This window comes from Mirounga angustirostris, unplaced genomic scaffold (assembly GCF_029215605.1).
Source record: "Mirounga angustirostris isolate CCGP_5_RB_7025 unplaced genomic scaffold, mMirAng1.0.hap1 SCAF_3, whole genome shotgun sequence".
NCBI lineage: Eukaryota > Metazoa > Chordata > Mammalia > Carnivora > Phocidae > Mirounga > Mirounga angustirostris.
Window position 1 is genome coordinate 188,967,432 of NW_026991711.1, and position 13,428 is coordinate 188,980,859.

General features: G+C 37.4%; 1 protein-coding gene across 10 annotated transcripts in view; it reads right to left on the reverse strand.

Annotated features, from left to right (window-relative positions):
- Window positions 1-13,428, reverse strand: part of USP40 (ubiquitin specific peptidase 40) — an 89,523-nt gene that overhangs the window by 53,115 nt on the left and 22,980 nt on the right. For all 10 annotated transcript variants that reach the window (XM_064587269.1, XM_045867691.3, XM_064587268.1 and 7 more), the window contains 3 exons: window positions 12,157-12,264; window positions 4,159-4,459; window positions 795-876 (listed from right to left, as the gene is read on the reverse strand). In XM_064587269.1, the coding sequence (XP_064443339.1) occupies window positions 795-876; window positions 4,159-4,459; window positions 12,157-12,264 (491 nt within the window). The remainder of the gene's footprint in view (window positions 1-794; window positions 877-4,158; window positions 4,460-12,156; window positions 12,265-13,428) is intronic.

The following is a 13,428-nucleotide window of genomic DNA, read 5'->3' on the forward strand; positions in this document are numbered from 1 at the left end:
TCCTAATTTTTATATTTTTTGTGTCTTGATTTCCTTTGATAGTGGTTTGCCATTCAATCTACCTGCTCCTTTTTTTCCCCAGTTTTGAGCCAATGATAAAAATGTTGAACACATCCTGGCTACATAATCAACCAGCCACGTGGGTCCACAAGGAAGCCACGTGGGTCCACAAGGAGGTCACGAGAACATCCACTTCCCTAACCCAATACCCCACTGACCCTGGCAGACAGCAAATAAAGATACAGTTCCTCGGGGTCCAAGGTGAGACCTCAAAAGAGAAGATGAGATGAGCAACTCCTCACAAACCATGCCTGTGATAACCTATTACAGGTTTCTGCCCGGACTGACATGAAGCCTGGCAGTTTGCAGAATCCACATTCTTTCCTCTTGCCCGCCTCTGGTCTTGTATCACTATGGGCCGGGTCCCCACGACGACTTAACTTATGAGGGGTGACTTTCACCCAGGCTCTCTCTGCACCTCGGGAATCACCTGACGGTCTAGGATACAATTCACTTAACGTCCTAGGTGTTCACTGATTTCTCCAGGCTTCTGAGGCTTCATCCCTACTCAGCAGTGGCCATTTATGTGACATTGTTTCATTCACTCTCACAGATAAGGATGATTTCAAAGTAAGATACTCTGCCTATAAATATTCAGCAGCTACACAGACACAGGCATTGATTAGTTGGTTTTTTTTCCTTTTTAATTTTCCTGACTGAAGACTTAAGACCTAAATGAGATCCTTGTTCTCCAGAAAAAAACCATTCAAACTCTAAAAGTAAGTTAAAATTACCTTTTTGTTTGCAGTTCAATGTTGGCTGCATCCATTTCATTCAGCAAATGACATGGAACCCCGTATCTTGGATTAGCTCGAGCTGTGAACAGAACGCTTCATTAACTTGGGCGGACGAAATGGAATCTGGCTGCTGGGGATCTGGAAAGTATGTGCTGGGAGCTAGGGAGCCTCTAACTATCTTTGTGAATGCTAACTTCCTGTGGATCTCAGTTTTCCCATCTGAAATATGAAAACATTAGAACAAATGGAAGATAAACAGTTCTTTATGCCACGCTAGAAGGATTCCATTTCTTCAATTCTCTTTAAATATACTTTTTAAAAAGAACACCCACTATTTTCTTCCTGATAACAAATGTAGTAATTGCCACCATAAAAATTCTAGAATATAAAAGATATTCTATATCTTTTATATAGAATATATAAAAGGATATAAAAGCTATTACCTATAATCCCATTCCCAAGAGATACTGCTAAAACGTGTTACATGTACTTCTGGTCTTTCTTCTGTACCTACACAACGTGTCTGTATGCGTACATTTACCCACACACACGCACGTACATGCACATACACACACCCACGCACACACTTACTTAAAGCGACTGGGATTGTATTTAATAAATCTGTAACGCGCTTTTTCACTTCATATTTGTATTTCTCCAAAGTTTTAAATGATTGCATACTAGTTCATTCTATAAATAGCATAATTAAACTAACCAATCTTTTTCTGATAGGTATTTCTAGTCATTATTATAAAATAATGGGAGTACCAAACATCTTTGAACATGAATATTTATACACAGCTCTGATTATTTCAAGACAGATTTGCAGAAGCAGAATTACCAGTTTAAGGATTTTAAATACATATAACCAAACTGGTTATAGGACTTTATATACCTACCAGCTGTAGAGGAAGTGCCAACTGTCGAGAACAAGATTAACAAAAACATTTAACTTGGTAGGAAAAAGTGGCATATCTCATTGCTGTTTCAATCCCTATTTTTTGATTATGATTGTTTCTCTTTAATAAAGATTTTTTTTTTTTCTTTTTTGAGAGAGAGAGAACGTAAGCAGGCGGAGGGGGCAGAGAAAGAGGGACAAGCAGACTCCCCGCTGAGGAGGGAGCCTGCCTCAGGGCTTGATCCCAGAACCCTGGGATCGTGACCTAAGCCAAATGCAGACACTTACTCAGACTGAGCCATCCAGGCGCCCCTCATTTTTTTTTTTTCCAGTTTATTGGTTGTTCCTATTTCTTCTTTTGTACATTGTTTATTTATATCCTTTTCCCAATTTTCTACTAAGCACAATGAAATATCTGTAAAAGCACTCTGCAGATGGGAAATAAACTTGTCATATATTTAGCTGTTTCCCACTAGGCTTGTCATTTGCCTTTTATATTGTTTAAGGTTTGTAACACTTTTCCTTAACTTTTCTTTCTTTGTTTTTAAGTTTAGAAAAGTCTCCCCTACCTTTGTATCAGAAATATATATTTTATACATTTTAAGGTTCCTTTTTAACATAAACATTAAAGGAACTCAAATTTCATTCAAGTGATGATTACAGTCACTTGACTACACTGATTGCTAGTTCAAGGGACTGGCTGCTAACCAACTTCCTGCTCTATTTCTTGAGTAATTCACTCTCCTCCCGTTTATCTGAAAAATCACCTTACCACGGATTAAAACCTTTTTTTTTTTTTTTAAAGATTTTATTTATTTATTTGACACAGAGAGAGAGACAGCTAGAGAGGGAACACAAGCAGGGGGAGTGGGAGAGGGAGAAGCAGGCTTCCCATTGAGCAGGGAGCCCAATGCGGGGCTCGATCCCAGGACCCTGAGATCATAACCTGAGCCGAAGGCAGACACTTAACAACTGAGCCACCCAGGCGCCCCTAAAATTTTAAAAATACTTGGGTGGACTTCTGGGCTGATTCTCCTCCATCCAGTGATGTGTCCACCTCTCTGCATGAGCACAGCACTGTCTGAATGGCTGAAGCTCTACAAAGAGGTTTTACTGATAGAGTCAATTCCCTTTGGCAGGCCCTTCTTCAGTTTTCATGAACGTTTACCTCTCTAGATGGATTTTAGAATCATTTTGCCAAGTTCCGTCCCTTTATCCCCACAAAAAGTCCATCAAGATTTTCACCAGATCTTTATTCAATTCCTAAGCTAAATGGAAAACTACCATTCAGTACACAGTCAAAACATGCGCGTACTAAAATCCAATTCAGGGAAAAAGACAATACCCTACCTGAACATATTCTTTTTTTGTTAATATATATTTCTATAACTGTGAATTCTGCTTCAGAATATTTTTTATCAGAGCCATGACTACATTTTTCCCCCGTCAGAAAAATAAAGCCTAGAATTTCTGGTTAAACAGAATAATTATGTAATTGTTTTAGAACCAGAAAGTTAATTTCCTTTGACTCACATGCAAATTAGTAACTTCTTTTTTCTTATGCTTTTAAAAATGATTACTATTCTCATTTTCTGAGAACAGTGTCCTCATTTGTCACTACAGATACGCCTCTATCTAAGGAACTTTCCTGGTTAGGATTTTTTACTTTTGAGTAGACTTTGGGAAGCGACCAAAGTCTTACACACTGATTCATGTTAGTGATCTCAATTAATAAATTTATCATTGTGGGTCTCAGTGTTTAGCCAGCCTGGTACGAGCTGTCTTAGAAGGTTTAACAAAGAACGCTTTGAAGATACTTCAGCTGCTCATAAAACACATTAATTACCTTGAGGGAAAGAAAAAAAGAGGGCAATAAAAGGGCACACATGAAAACAAAACCAAGGCCACTTACAACTCAAAGGCGACAAACACATGGCCAAATGACAGAGCCAAGCCTAAGCATAGGGCAATCGTACGCAGGTTTGTCCACACAAGAAACCATTATGCAATCCAAGAAAAACCAAACCTGAAACACTAACTATGGCCTTATATCATTAGAAGGGGAAAAAATAAAATAGAAATATAAAATGATAGATTGTTGGATTTCTTTTGGCATAATGTATTTTTTTTTTTTTAAAGATTTATTTATTTGACAGACAGAGACACAGCGAGAGAGGGAACACAAGCAGGGGGAGTGGGAGAGGGAGAAGCAGGCTTCCCGTGGAGCAGGGAGCCCGATGTGGGGCTCGATCCCAGGACCCTGGGATCATGGCCTGAGCCGAAGGCAGATGCTTAACAACTGAGCCACCCGGGCATAATGTATTTCTTACTGTTAGCCTGAAAATATTTAAAAATGTTCCAAGAGTATACTTTCTTTTAAAAGGGTAAAAATTCAAATAGCATTCAATATTTATCTTCTGACATCATCAACTTGAACAAATAGGAATATTTCTCTTTCCATACCTTCTGGGGGTCTCTGCAACTGGTATTTCCGATAAAACAACATGTAGGCACTTTCTTTACCCTGAAACTGCCGTTCAATATCTTTTTCCTTGATTGGTTGGACTTTGGAATCATTTATGTCAAACCAGTGGGGACAGGAGGTTCTATCATTTAATCCTGGGGATTCTGAAGTAAGTGTCTTGAAAATATGTTGATCATTCCTTTGGAAATCAGACTCAGCCTGGAGAGAACCGTTCTTCAATAGACTAACTGTACTTTCATCTGAACTGAGTAGAAATACCTGGGAATGAAGCTGTAAGAACTATACAGAGACAAAAAACAAATACTAGGTTAATAAAAAAATTTTTTTAATTGGACACAATAAAAAAATCTACATCCTCCTTTCTGCGACTAGATATTTGAACTTCACCTTTATTTTTGCCCTAGCCAGCTAGGAGGAAAAAAAAATCCATTTGGGTCATGGTAGAACATTAAATAAAAATCAGAGTGCTCTCTGTTAAACAGTCTAACAGTCACATCAAGGGACAAAGCTGCCACGCTGCAATCTGAAAAATATGTTAACTCTACCTCAGTAACACCATTTTTGAAAAAAGAACTTTACTAAAACAGATTAGGTAGAACAAACACTTCTGAGATGTTTAAAGCAATCTAAACAAACAAAGCACAAACAAAGGCAATCACACAGTAAAGCACCAAAGAAGGGAATTTTCAAACTAGTAACTCATACAAACTCTGATGGAATAAAGTCATAATTATAAGCCTACATTGTCACGTAACATTAACTCAACCGAATGTTGTCTGTCCAGGGAACTGACAGGTTAGCTCAGGAAATCAAAGCACAGAAAGCTTATGTCTTAATCCCAAAGACAATTTCTCAAGTTCTAACTGAAGGATTAAGAAGAAAAAAGCATTTTTCCTCACTGCCCATCCCCCCTTTCCATCTCTACTCTTTTTCTCCTCCCACTCCCTGATTGCTGTGTGGCCTTGCGTCTCCTCTTCTCTCAGCACAAACTTACTTTGTACAGAAAATCACTTGGGAGGCCTATGCAACGTCTGCTTAGCCCACTGATCAATACGGAAAGGTGACTTTCTCATTTCCACTTGGACGGGAATAATGTGCAGCGGCGCCAATCCTCCAATCAAAGTGCTCTTTTATCACAAACCAAAGGAAATAGGTCTATGACGCAAAGACCATACTGTTCATACTGTGTGTAAAAGATAGTAAAACAGTGTTGCAGCTAATTTGTTTAGGTACAGTCAAATAACGATAATCAGAGAGTAGCCATTTTTTCCCTTTGTTTGAGAAGTGAGGATTAATTCTTTTCAGCCTCAAACTTCAGCAGAGTCTGGTTCCAGTAATGGTAGAGAACTTTTACTGGACTAACTTTTCTGATAAGAAATGATAAACTCTCGACAAAATAATGAAAACAAGTATTTGGAGAAAAACCAGAAACAGGCTTAAGCACAGGGGACATAATTCTTCAAGAGGGACGCAAACTAGGTGAGTTTTACATGAAGCCACTGGTTCCCACTTTATGGCGGTGCAGGGTGGGAGAGTTCAAGCAAAGGACAGGAGTCCTACTGAGCTGAGGAAACAGAATTTGAAAATGCCAGAGGGGCTGGAAAGCGAAAGAGAAGGAGTTGCATTAAGGAGCCCCGAATCTATACCAAATCCCCCTCAAATCCTGACTGACTCCTGATTGGTACATGGACAGCCCAAGACGCAAGAAACCCCACAGAAAGCAACAGCTGATAGATTCACGATTTGAACAGAGATTTTAGCAGAGACTTCTGGGTAGAAAGAACAGGGAATTGAAGTTCTGACAAGACAGAGGCATATGACAAACATCTGAGGCTTTCTGTTGAAATCCTAGAAGGGCCATGCCTTAGGCCAAGGGCTGGTAAGCTTGTAAAGGGCCAGACAGTAACTATTTTAGGCTTTGTGAGCTTAAGAGGCAAACTAGAGCACGTTACGTAAGTACCTATTATAACTTAAAAAAAAATAACCATTTAAAAATGTAAAGATAGTTCTTAGCTCAGGGCTGTACAAAAACAGGCAGCAGGCCATATTCTGCCCCCAGGCCACCATTTTCTAACCTCTGCCTTAAGAGGAAGGACCATGCATTCCCCCAGGACTAAGACCAAAACTACGACAGACCCACGCTACAAAGCCTAAAATGAAGCTTCCATAGGATCAAGGAGATTTAGCAGCCTGTTAGAGCATAATGCAAAACTCTTTAAAGAACAATGATATAATCCACAATGTCTGGTAGACAATATAAGATTAAATGACACACAAACAGGACAGTGTGATTCATAATCAAGAGAGGACACAGTCAATTTATAAGGGAAATAAAAGTTAATAGAAAGAGCCCCGGAAATAATCCAGATATTATGATAGTAAATAGCTATTAAAAATATTTAATTTATATGACTTAATAAAGCCAATTAGATCTTCAAAAATTTATAGGAAAGGATGAACAGAGTGGGTTCAGATAGGAAATTTCAGCAGAGAAATGGATACTCTCAATCAGAGCTAAGTGGAAATTCTAAAGCTGGAAACTACAATATCTAAATAAAAAGTTCACTAAGCTGGGCTTAATGGAAGGAAGACTGGATATAGCCGAAGAAAAAAACAATGAACTTGAAGATGGAACAATGTAAATTATCCATGTTGAAGGAGAGGTAAAAATAAGAAAAAGAAGAAAACCTCAATTCTTTAAGATCTGTGAGGAAATCCTGAATGGTCTAATTTCTATGTAACTGTAGTCCTAGAAGGAGAAGAAAGAAATAATGGGGCAGACAACCAAATTGAAAGTATAATGGTCAAAATTAAAGAAAGACTTCAAGCTATACATATAAAAAACTTAATACAAAGCAAATAAACACAAAGAATACCACACTGGGACACATTATTGTTAAGAAGCTAGAAAACAAAGAAAAAAAGAAAAAATCTTAAAAGCAGGCAGAGAAAAAGACACATTATGTTCAAGTGACACTAGCCTTCTGAGCCAAAATAATGGAAGCCAAGACATAATGGAACGACATCTTTTAAGTTGCTGAAAGCAAAAAATAAAAACTATTAAACTAGAATTTTATATCCAGCAAAAATATCCTTTAAAAAAACTGAAGACAAAATAAAGATTTCAATCAAAATTGAAATTATACTAGATGCACAGCTGAATGTGTGAAAAGCAGCAATGAACACCAGAATGGATAAATATAAAACACTATTTTTCCATTAATTTCTTTAAAAGTTGCCTAAGTATTTAAAGCAGAAATAATATTAATAAAAATAAGTAACACAGAGTAGAATTTACATGTCATGGTTCAATAAAAGGCAACAGCAGATAGGATGGGAGTGGGGAAACGCAGTTATACCACCGCGAGCATCTTACACTGTTCAGGAAATGGTATACTATTAATCCGTAGTTGGTAATGTTGATTTATGTACACTATAATCCCTAGAATAAAAATATTAAAGAAATATTGCAATATATTAGCCAACAGAGGAGATAAAGATGAAAGACTAAAAATCACTTGATTAACCTAAAGGGTGAGGAAGAATGAAGGAGCAAAAAACAGAGGAGGCAAATAAAAAACAAATACCTCGATGGTAAATTCAAACTCAACCATATTAATTACTGCATTAAAACCAAATGGACTAAACATTCTAATTAAAAGAAACTATCAAACTATCATCTGATAGGAAACAGATGAACAGAGAAAAGTAGAGAAGAATCAACAAATACATAGCTGCTTTTTTGAAGAGTTTAACAGATGTGATAAACCCCTAGGCAAGACTGATGAAAAAGAAAGCTAAAACGCACAAATGATCAATATCAGAAATGAAACAGGGAACATAACATCTGCTCTTATGGACTTCATAAGGATAATATGGTGATATTTCAAACAACTTTACGCTAACAAACTTTATTTTTTAAAAAAGATTTTATTTATTTATTTAGACAGAGAGAGAGTGAGAGAGAGAGAGAGCACAAGCCAGGGGAGGGACAAAGAAGCAGACTCCCCGCTGAGCAAGGAGCCCAACGTGGGACTCGATCCCAGGACCCTGAGATCATGACCTGAGCTGAAGGCAGACACTTCACCAGCTGAGCCACCCAGGCACCCCAACAAATTTTACTTTAAATAGAAAAATAAATTACTTAAAAATCACAACTGTCCAAAATAAATAAGAACCAACTTCATACTGTTTGCAAGAGACACACTTGTATAAAAAAGCTTGCAGGGTTACATTAATATCAGACAAGATATATTTTAAGGCAAGGAATACTAGCAGAGATAAAGGAAGGGCAGTGTACATCAGGATGCCATAAAAATCCAAAAGGTGTATGCATCTAATACTATCAATTCAGGGTACATGAAATAAAACTGTCCAAAGTAAAAGGGGGAAAGGACGAATTCTCGATTACAGTTGGAGATTTAAACTACTCCCTTAGTGGGCGCCTGGGTGGCTCAGTTGGTTAAGCGACTGCCTTCGGCTCAGGTCATGATCCTGGAGTCCCGGGATCGAGTCCCGCACCGGGCTCCCTGCTCAGCAAGGAACCTGCTTCTCCCTCTGACCCTCCCCCCTCTCATGTGCTCTCTCTCTCGTTCTGTCTCAAAAAAAAATCTTAAAAAAAAAAAATAAACTACTCCCTTAGTAACTGATAAAAGCAAAAGAGAAAAATTAGTAAAGACAGAAAAGAAACACAAATGCTATTAACCAATTTGACATAGTTGACATTTATAAAACAACATACCCAACAACTGCAAAAAATAACTTTTCTGGTGAATACAGAATTTTCAGCAACACAGACCATATTCTGAAGTGTGAAACAAGTCTCAATAAATTCAAAAGAACTAAAATCATGGAGAGCATGTTCTCAGAGTACAATGGAATTAACTAGAAATCAACTTCTAGATAAAACAAAAAAATAAAAAGAAATCCCCAAATATTTGGAAATTAAGCAACACAGTTCCAAAAAAAATCATGAGGGAAATTACAAAATATTTTGAATGGAATGATAATGAAAACATGTCAGACTTGTCTGCAGCTAAATTAGTCCTTACAAGGAAATTTATAGCTTTAAAAGCTTGTATTAAAAGGAAGGTTTAAAAACAACTGAGATACCAAGCTAGAAAAAAGTTGATCAAATTAGATCCCAGAAGAAAAAGGAAGGAAATAATTAAAAACAAGAGCAGAAATCTATGATAGAAAACAGATGAGCAAGAGAGAAAACCAACAGAAGCAAAAGTTTGTTTTTTAAAAAGTTTAATAAACTTGATAGATCCCAAGCAAGACTGATGAAAAAAAGGTGAAAAAATACAAATTACTAATATTAGGAATGAAAAAGAAGAAATAACTTCAGGTACTGCAGACACTACAGAGAATACGGGATACTGTGAATAACTTTATGCCAATAAATCTGACATCATAGATAAAAGAACAAAATCCTTAAAAAACACAATTTTCCAAAATAATGCAAGAACAGAAAATCTAAATAACACTACAATCAAAGAAATTTAAACTATAATTAAAAAACCTCACTCCAAAAAAAATTTCAGGTCTCAACAGAACAGAAAGCCTAGAAATAAACCCACAATTACATGGTCAACTAATCTTCGACAAAGGAGGCAAGAATATGCAATGGGAGAAAGACAGCCTCTTCAACAAATAAGTGCTGGGAAAACTGGACAGTGACATACAAAAGAATGAAACTGGATCGCTTTCTTACACCACACACAAAAATAAACTCAAAATGGATTAAGGACCTAATTGTGAGACCTGAAATCATAAAAATCCTAGAAGAGAGCACAAGCACCGTAATTTCTCTGACACTGATCGTAGCAACATCCTTCTAGATAGGTCTCCTAAGGCAAGGGAAACAAGCAAAAATAAACTATTGGGACTACCTCAAAATAAAAAGCTTCTGCACAGCAAAGGAAACAACCAACAAAAATAAAAGACAACCTACTGAATAGGAGAAGATATTTGCAAATGACATACCCAATAAAGGTTTAGTATCTAAAACATACAAAGAACTATATAATGAAACACCAAAAAAAATCAAACAATCCAATTATAACATGGACAGAAGACATGAACAGACATTTCCCTAAAGACATCCAGATGGCCAAGAGACATGAAAAGATGCTCAAAATCACTCATCACCAGGGAAATGCAAATCAAAACTACAATGAGGTATCACCTCACACCTGTCAGAATGGCTAAAATAAAAACCACAAAGAAACAACAGGTGTTGGCAAGGACGTGGAGGAAAAGGCACCCTGGTGCACTGTTGGTGGGAATGCACACTGGTGCAGCCACTGTGGAAAACAGTATGGAGGGTCCTCAAAAAGTTAAAAACAGAACTACCCTACGATCCAGTAATCACACTACTGTATTTACCCAGAGAACACAAAAACACTAATTTGAAGGGATGCATGCAGCCCTGTGTTTATTGCAGCATTATTTACAATAGCCAAGATATGGAAGCAGCCCAAGCGTCCGTCAACAGATGAATGGATCAAGATATGGTATTTACATACAATGGATATCACTCAGCCATTAAAAAAAAATGAAATCTTGCCATTTGCAACAATATGGATGGAGCTGCTGTGTATTATGGTAAGAGAGATAAGCCACTCAGATAAAGACAAATACCATGATTTCACTCATATGTGGAACTTAAGAAACAAAACAAACGAAGGAAAAAAAAAGAGACAAACCAAGAAATAGACTCTTAACTAGAGAGAACAAACTAATGGTCACCAGAAGGGAGGTGGGTAGGGGGACAGGGGAAACAGATGAAGGGGATGAAGAGGATACTTATCATGATCAATACTGAGTAACCTACGGAACTGTTGAGTCCCTATGTTGTACAACTGAAACTAATAGAACACTGTATGTTAACTACACTGGAATTAAAATAAAATAAAAAAATTTTCAGGTCTCAGTAGCTTCACCAAACATTTAAGAAAAAAAAAATCAGTCTTAGAGAATTCTTTCCAAGAATATAAAGGAGTGTTTCCCGACTTCTGAGTCCTATATAACCCTGACACTAAAATCTGACAAAGACATTACAAAAAAAGAAAACCAAAGACTAATATCTCTGGCAAATGTAGAAACAAAAATCCTAAATACAGGCCAAATGAATGTAGCAATACATTAAAATTTCATGACCAAGTGGGATTTATCTCAGAAATATGAGTTGCTCGACATTAAAAAGGTCAATGGAATTCACCACATAACAGAATAAAGGGTATAAAAACAGTCAGCATTTGATAAAATCCAACCTCTATTGAAGATGAAACTATCAGTCAGCAATTAAAAAAAGCTAACTCTCTCAAACTTATAAAGGGTATTTATATTTTTAAAAAACCTGCACAACTAATATCACGCTTAAGAGTAAAATACTGAGACAGTGACCCAATCATTTTAAATGAAAACCTTAAAACTTATGCTATGGACTCAGAGTCATTAAGCCAACATTCATTTCTGAAGTGTGGTCTAATTAAAAGATGCACTTAAATACTTACTGAAGTGTGTAAGCTCCTTGCTTCCATAAGTAAATAAAAATATTTACTAAGTGTTGCTATGTTTGTTTTCAGTCAAGTTGTCTGACCTGTGTTCAGTTTTTGCATCTAATCTCACAGCCCAGGAAACCTGATCACCAAATTTAACAGGATTATGTGTAAAAGAAAGATCAAGGGAAAATTACGGGAACGCCTTAAAACATTTCTGTAAGTAAAATGATGAGCTTTATGGTATGAACTTCATGACATTTTTTGCTGTTGTATTACAAGCCTTTCCCCTCTTCTCTTTCTACTTCTTGATTCTATGATAAATTACTTAATAACATTTAATAAGTAACTTAATTGAACTTTAACCATTAAATAAAAATACTGATTTTATTTTCACCTAAATTTTCATTGCAAAGGGATCATAATAAAATTTCCTGGCACAGGACCTCCTGTATGGATGTCATGTATTACCTTTCGCAGTGGTCCATACTGTTTTTTGTACTTCTTGTTCCAAGACGTTCCTATCTTTTTCAAGAGTTTCTGGCCCAGGTGATCAACAGGAATTACATTATTCTCCTCCTTTTGAAAGAAACAATCATTTAAGAAAATGTGATGAGATTTAACTGAAACATTTATGAGTTCAAAGGGACCAACAGGATTAAATCTAACTAAATGGGCCTAAGACAGCGAACACTTAAGTGGATTAACCATAATTGTTTCAAAATAAAAAATTTTTTTAAAAAGTAGATTAAGCCTCAGCGTAGAAAACTTGAATTGTGCTTTCCTGCACCAAAGCTTAAACGTTTATTTATTTATTTTTAACAATTTACTTATTTTTTTTTGAGAAAGAGAGAGAGAGAGCATGCGCACACATGAGTGGGAGGAGGGGCAGAGGCAGAGAGAGAATCCTAAGCAGACTCCCTGCTAAAGGCAGAGACCGATGTGGAGCTCGATCTCACAACCCTAAGATCATGGCCTGAGCCAAAATGAAGAGTTGGACGCTCAACGACTAAGCCACCCAGGCGCCCCAAGTTTAAACATTTAAAGAGTATCCAAAGAATATTCTGAGATTGGGTAAATTCCTGATATTTTGTGGGATTTTTACAAGAAATATTTAAGTGCGCCTGGGTGGCTCAGTCGTTAAGCACCTGCTTTCGGCTCAGGTCATGATCCCAGGGTCCTGGGATCGAGCCCCGTATCGCGCTCCCTGCTCCACGGGAAGACTGCTTCTCCCTCTCCCACTCCCCCTGCTTGTGTTTCCTCTCTTGCTGTCTCTGTCAAATAAATAAAATCTTAAAAAAAAAAAAAAAAGAAATATTTAAGTGCAAAAAAGGATTATCAATATCTCTTCTGTTTCCAAATATAAACAAGTTTTAAAAGGGAGTAAGAAGGGGCGCCTGGGTGGCTCAGTTGGTTGAGCGACTGCCTTCGGCTCAGGTCATGATCCTGGAGTCCCTGGATCGAGTCCCGCATCGGGCTCCCTGCTCAGCAGGGAGTCTGCTTCTCCCTCTGACCCTCCCCCCTCTCATGTGCTCTCTGTCTCTCTCATTCTCTCTGTCTCAAATAAATAAATAAAATCTTTAAAAAAAATAAATAAATAAAAGGGAGTAAGAAGAGGGGCGCCTGAGTGGCTCAGATGGTTAAGCGTCTGCCTTCGGCTCAGGTCATGATCTCAGGGTCCTGGGATCAAGCCCTGCATCGGGCTCCCTGCTTGGCGGGGAGCCTGCTTCTCCCTCTTCCTCT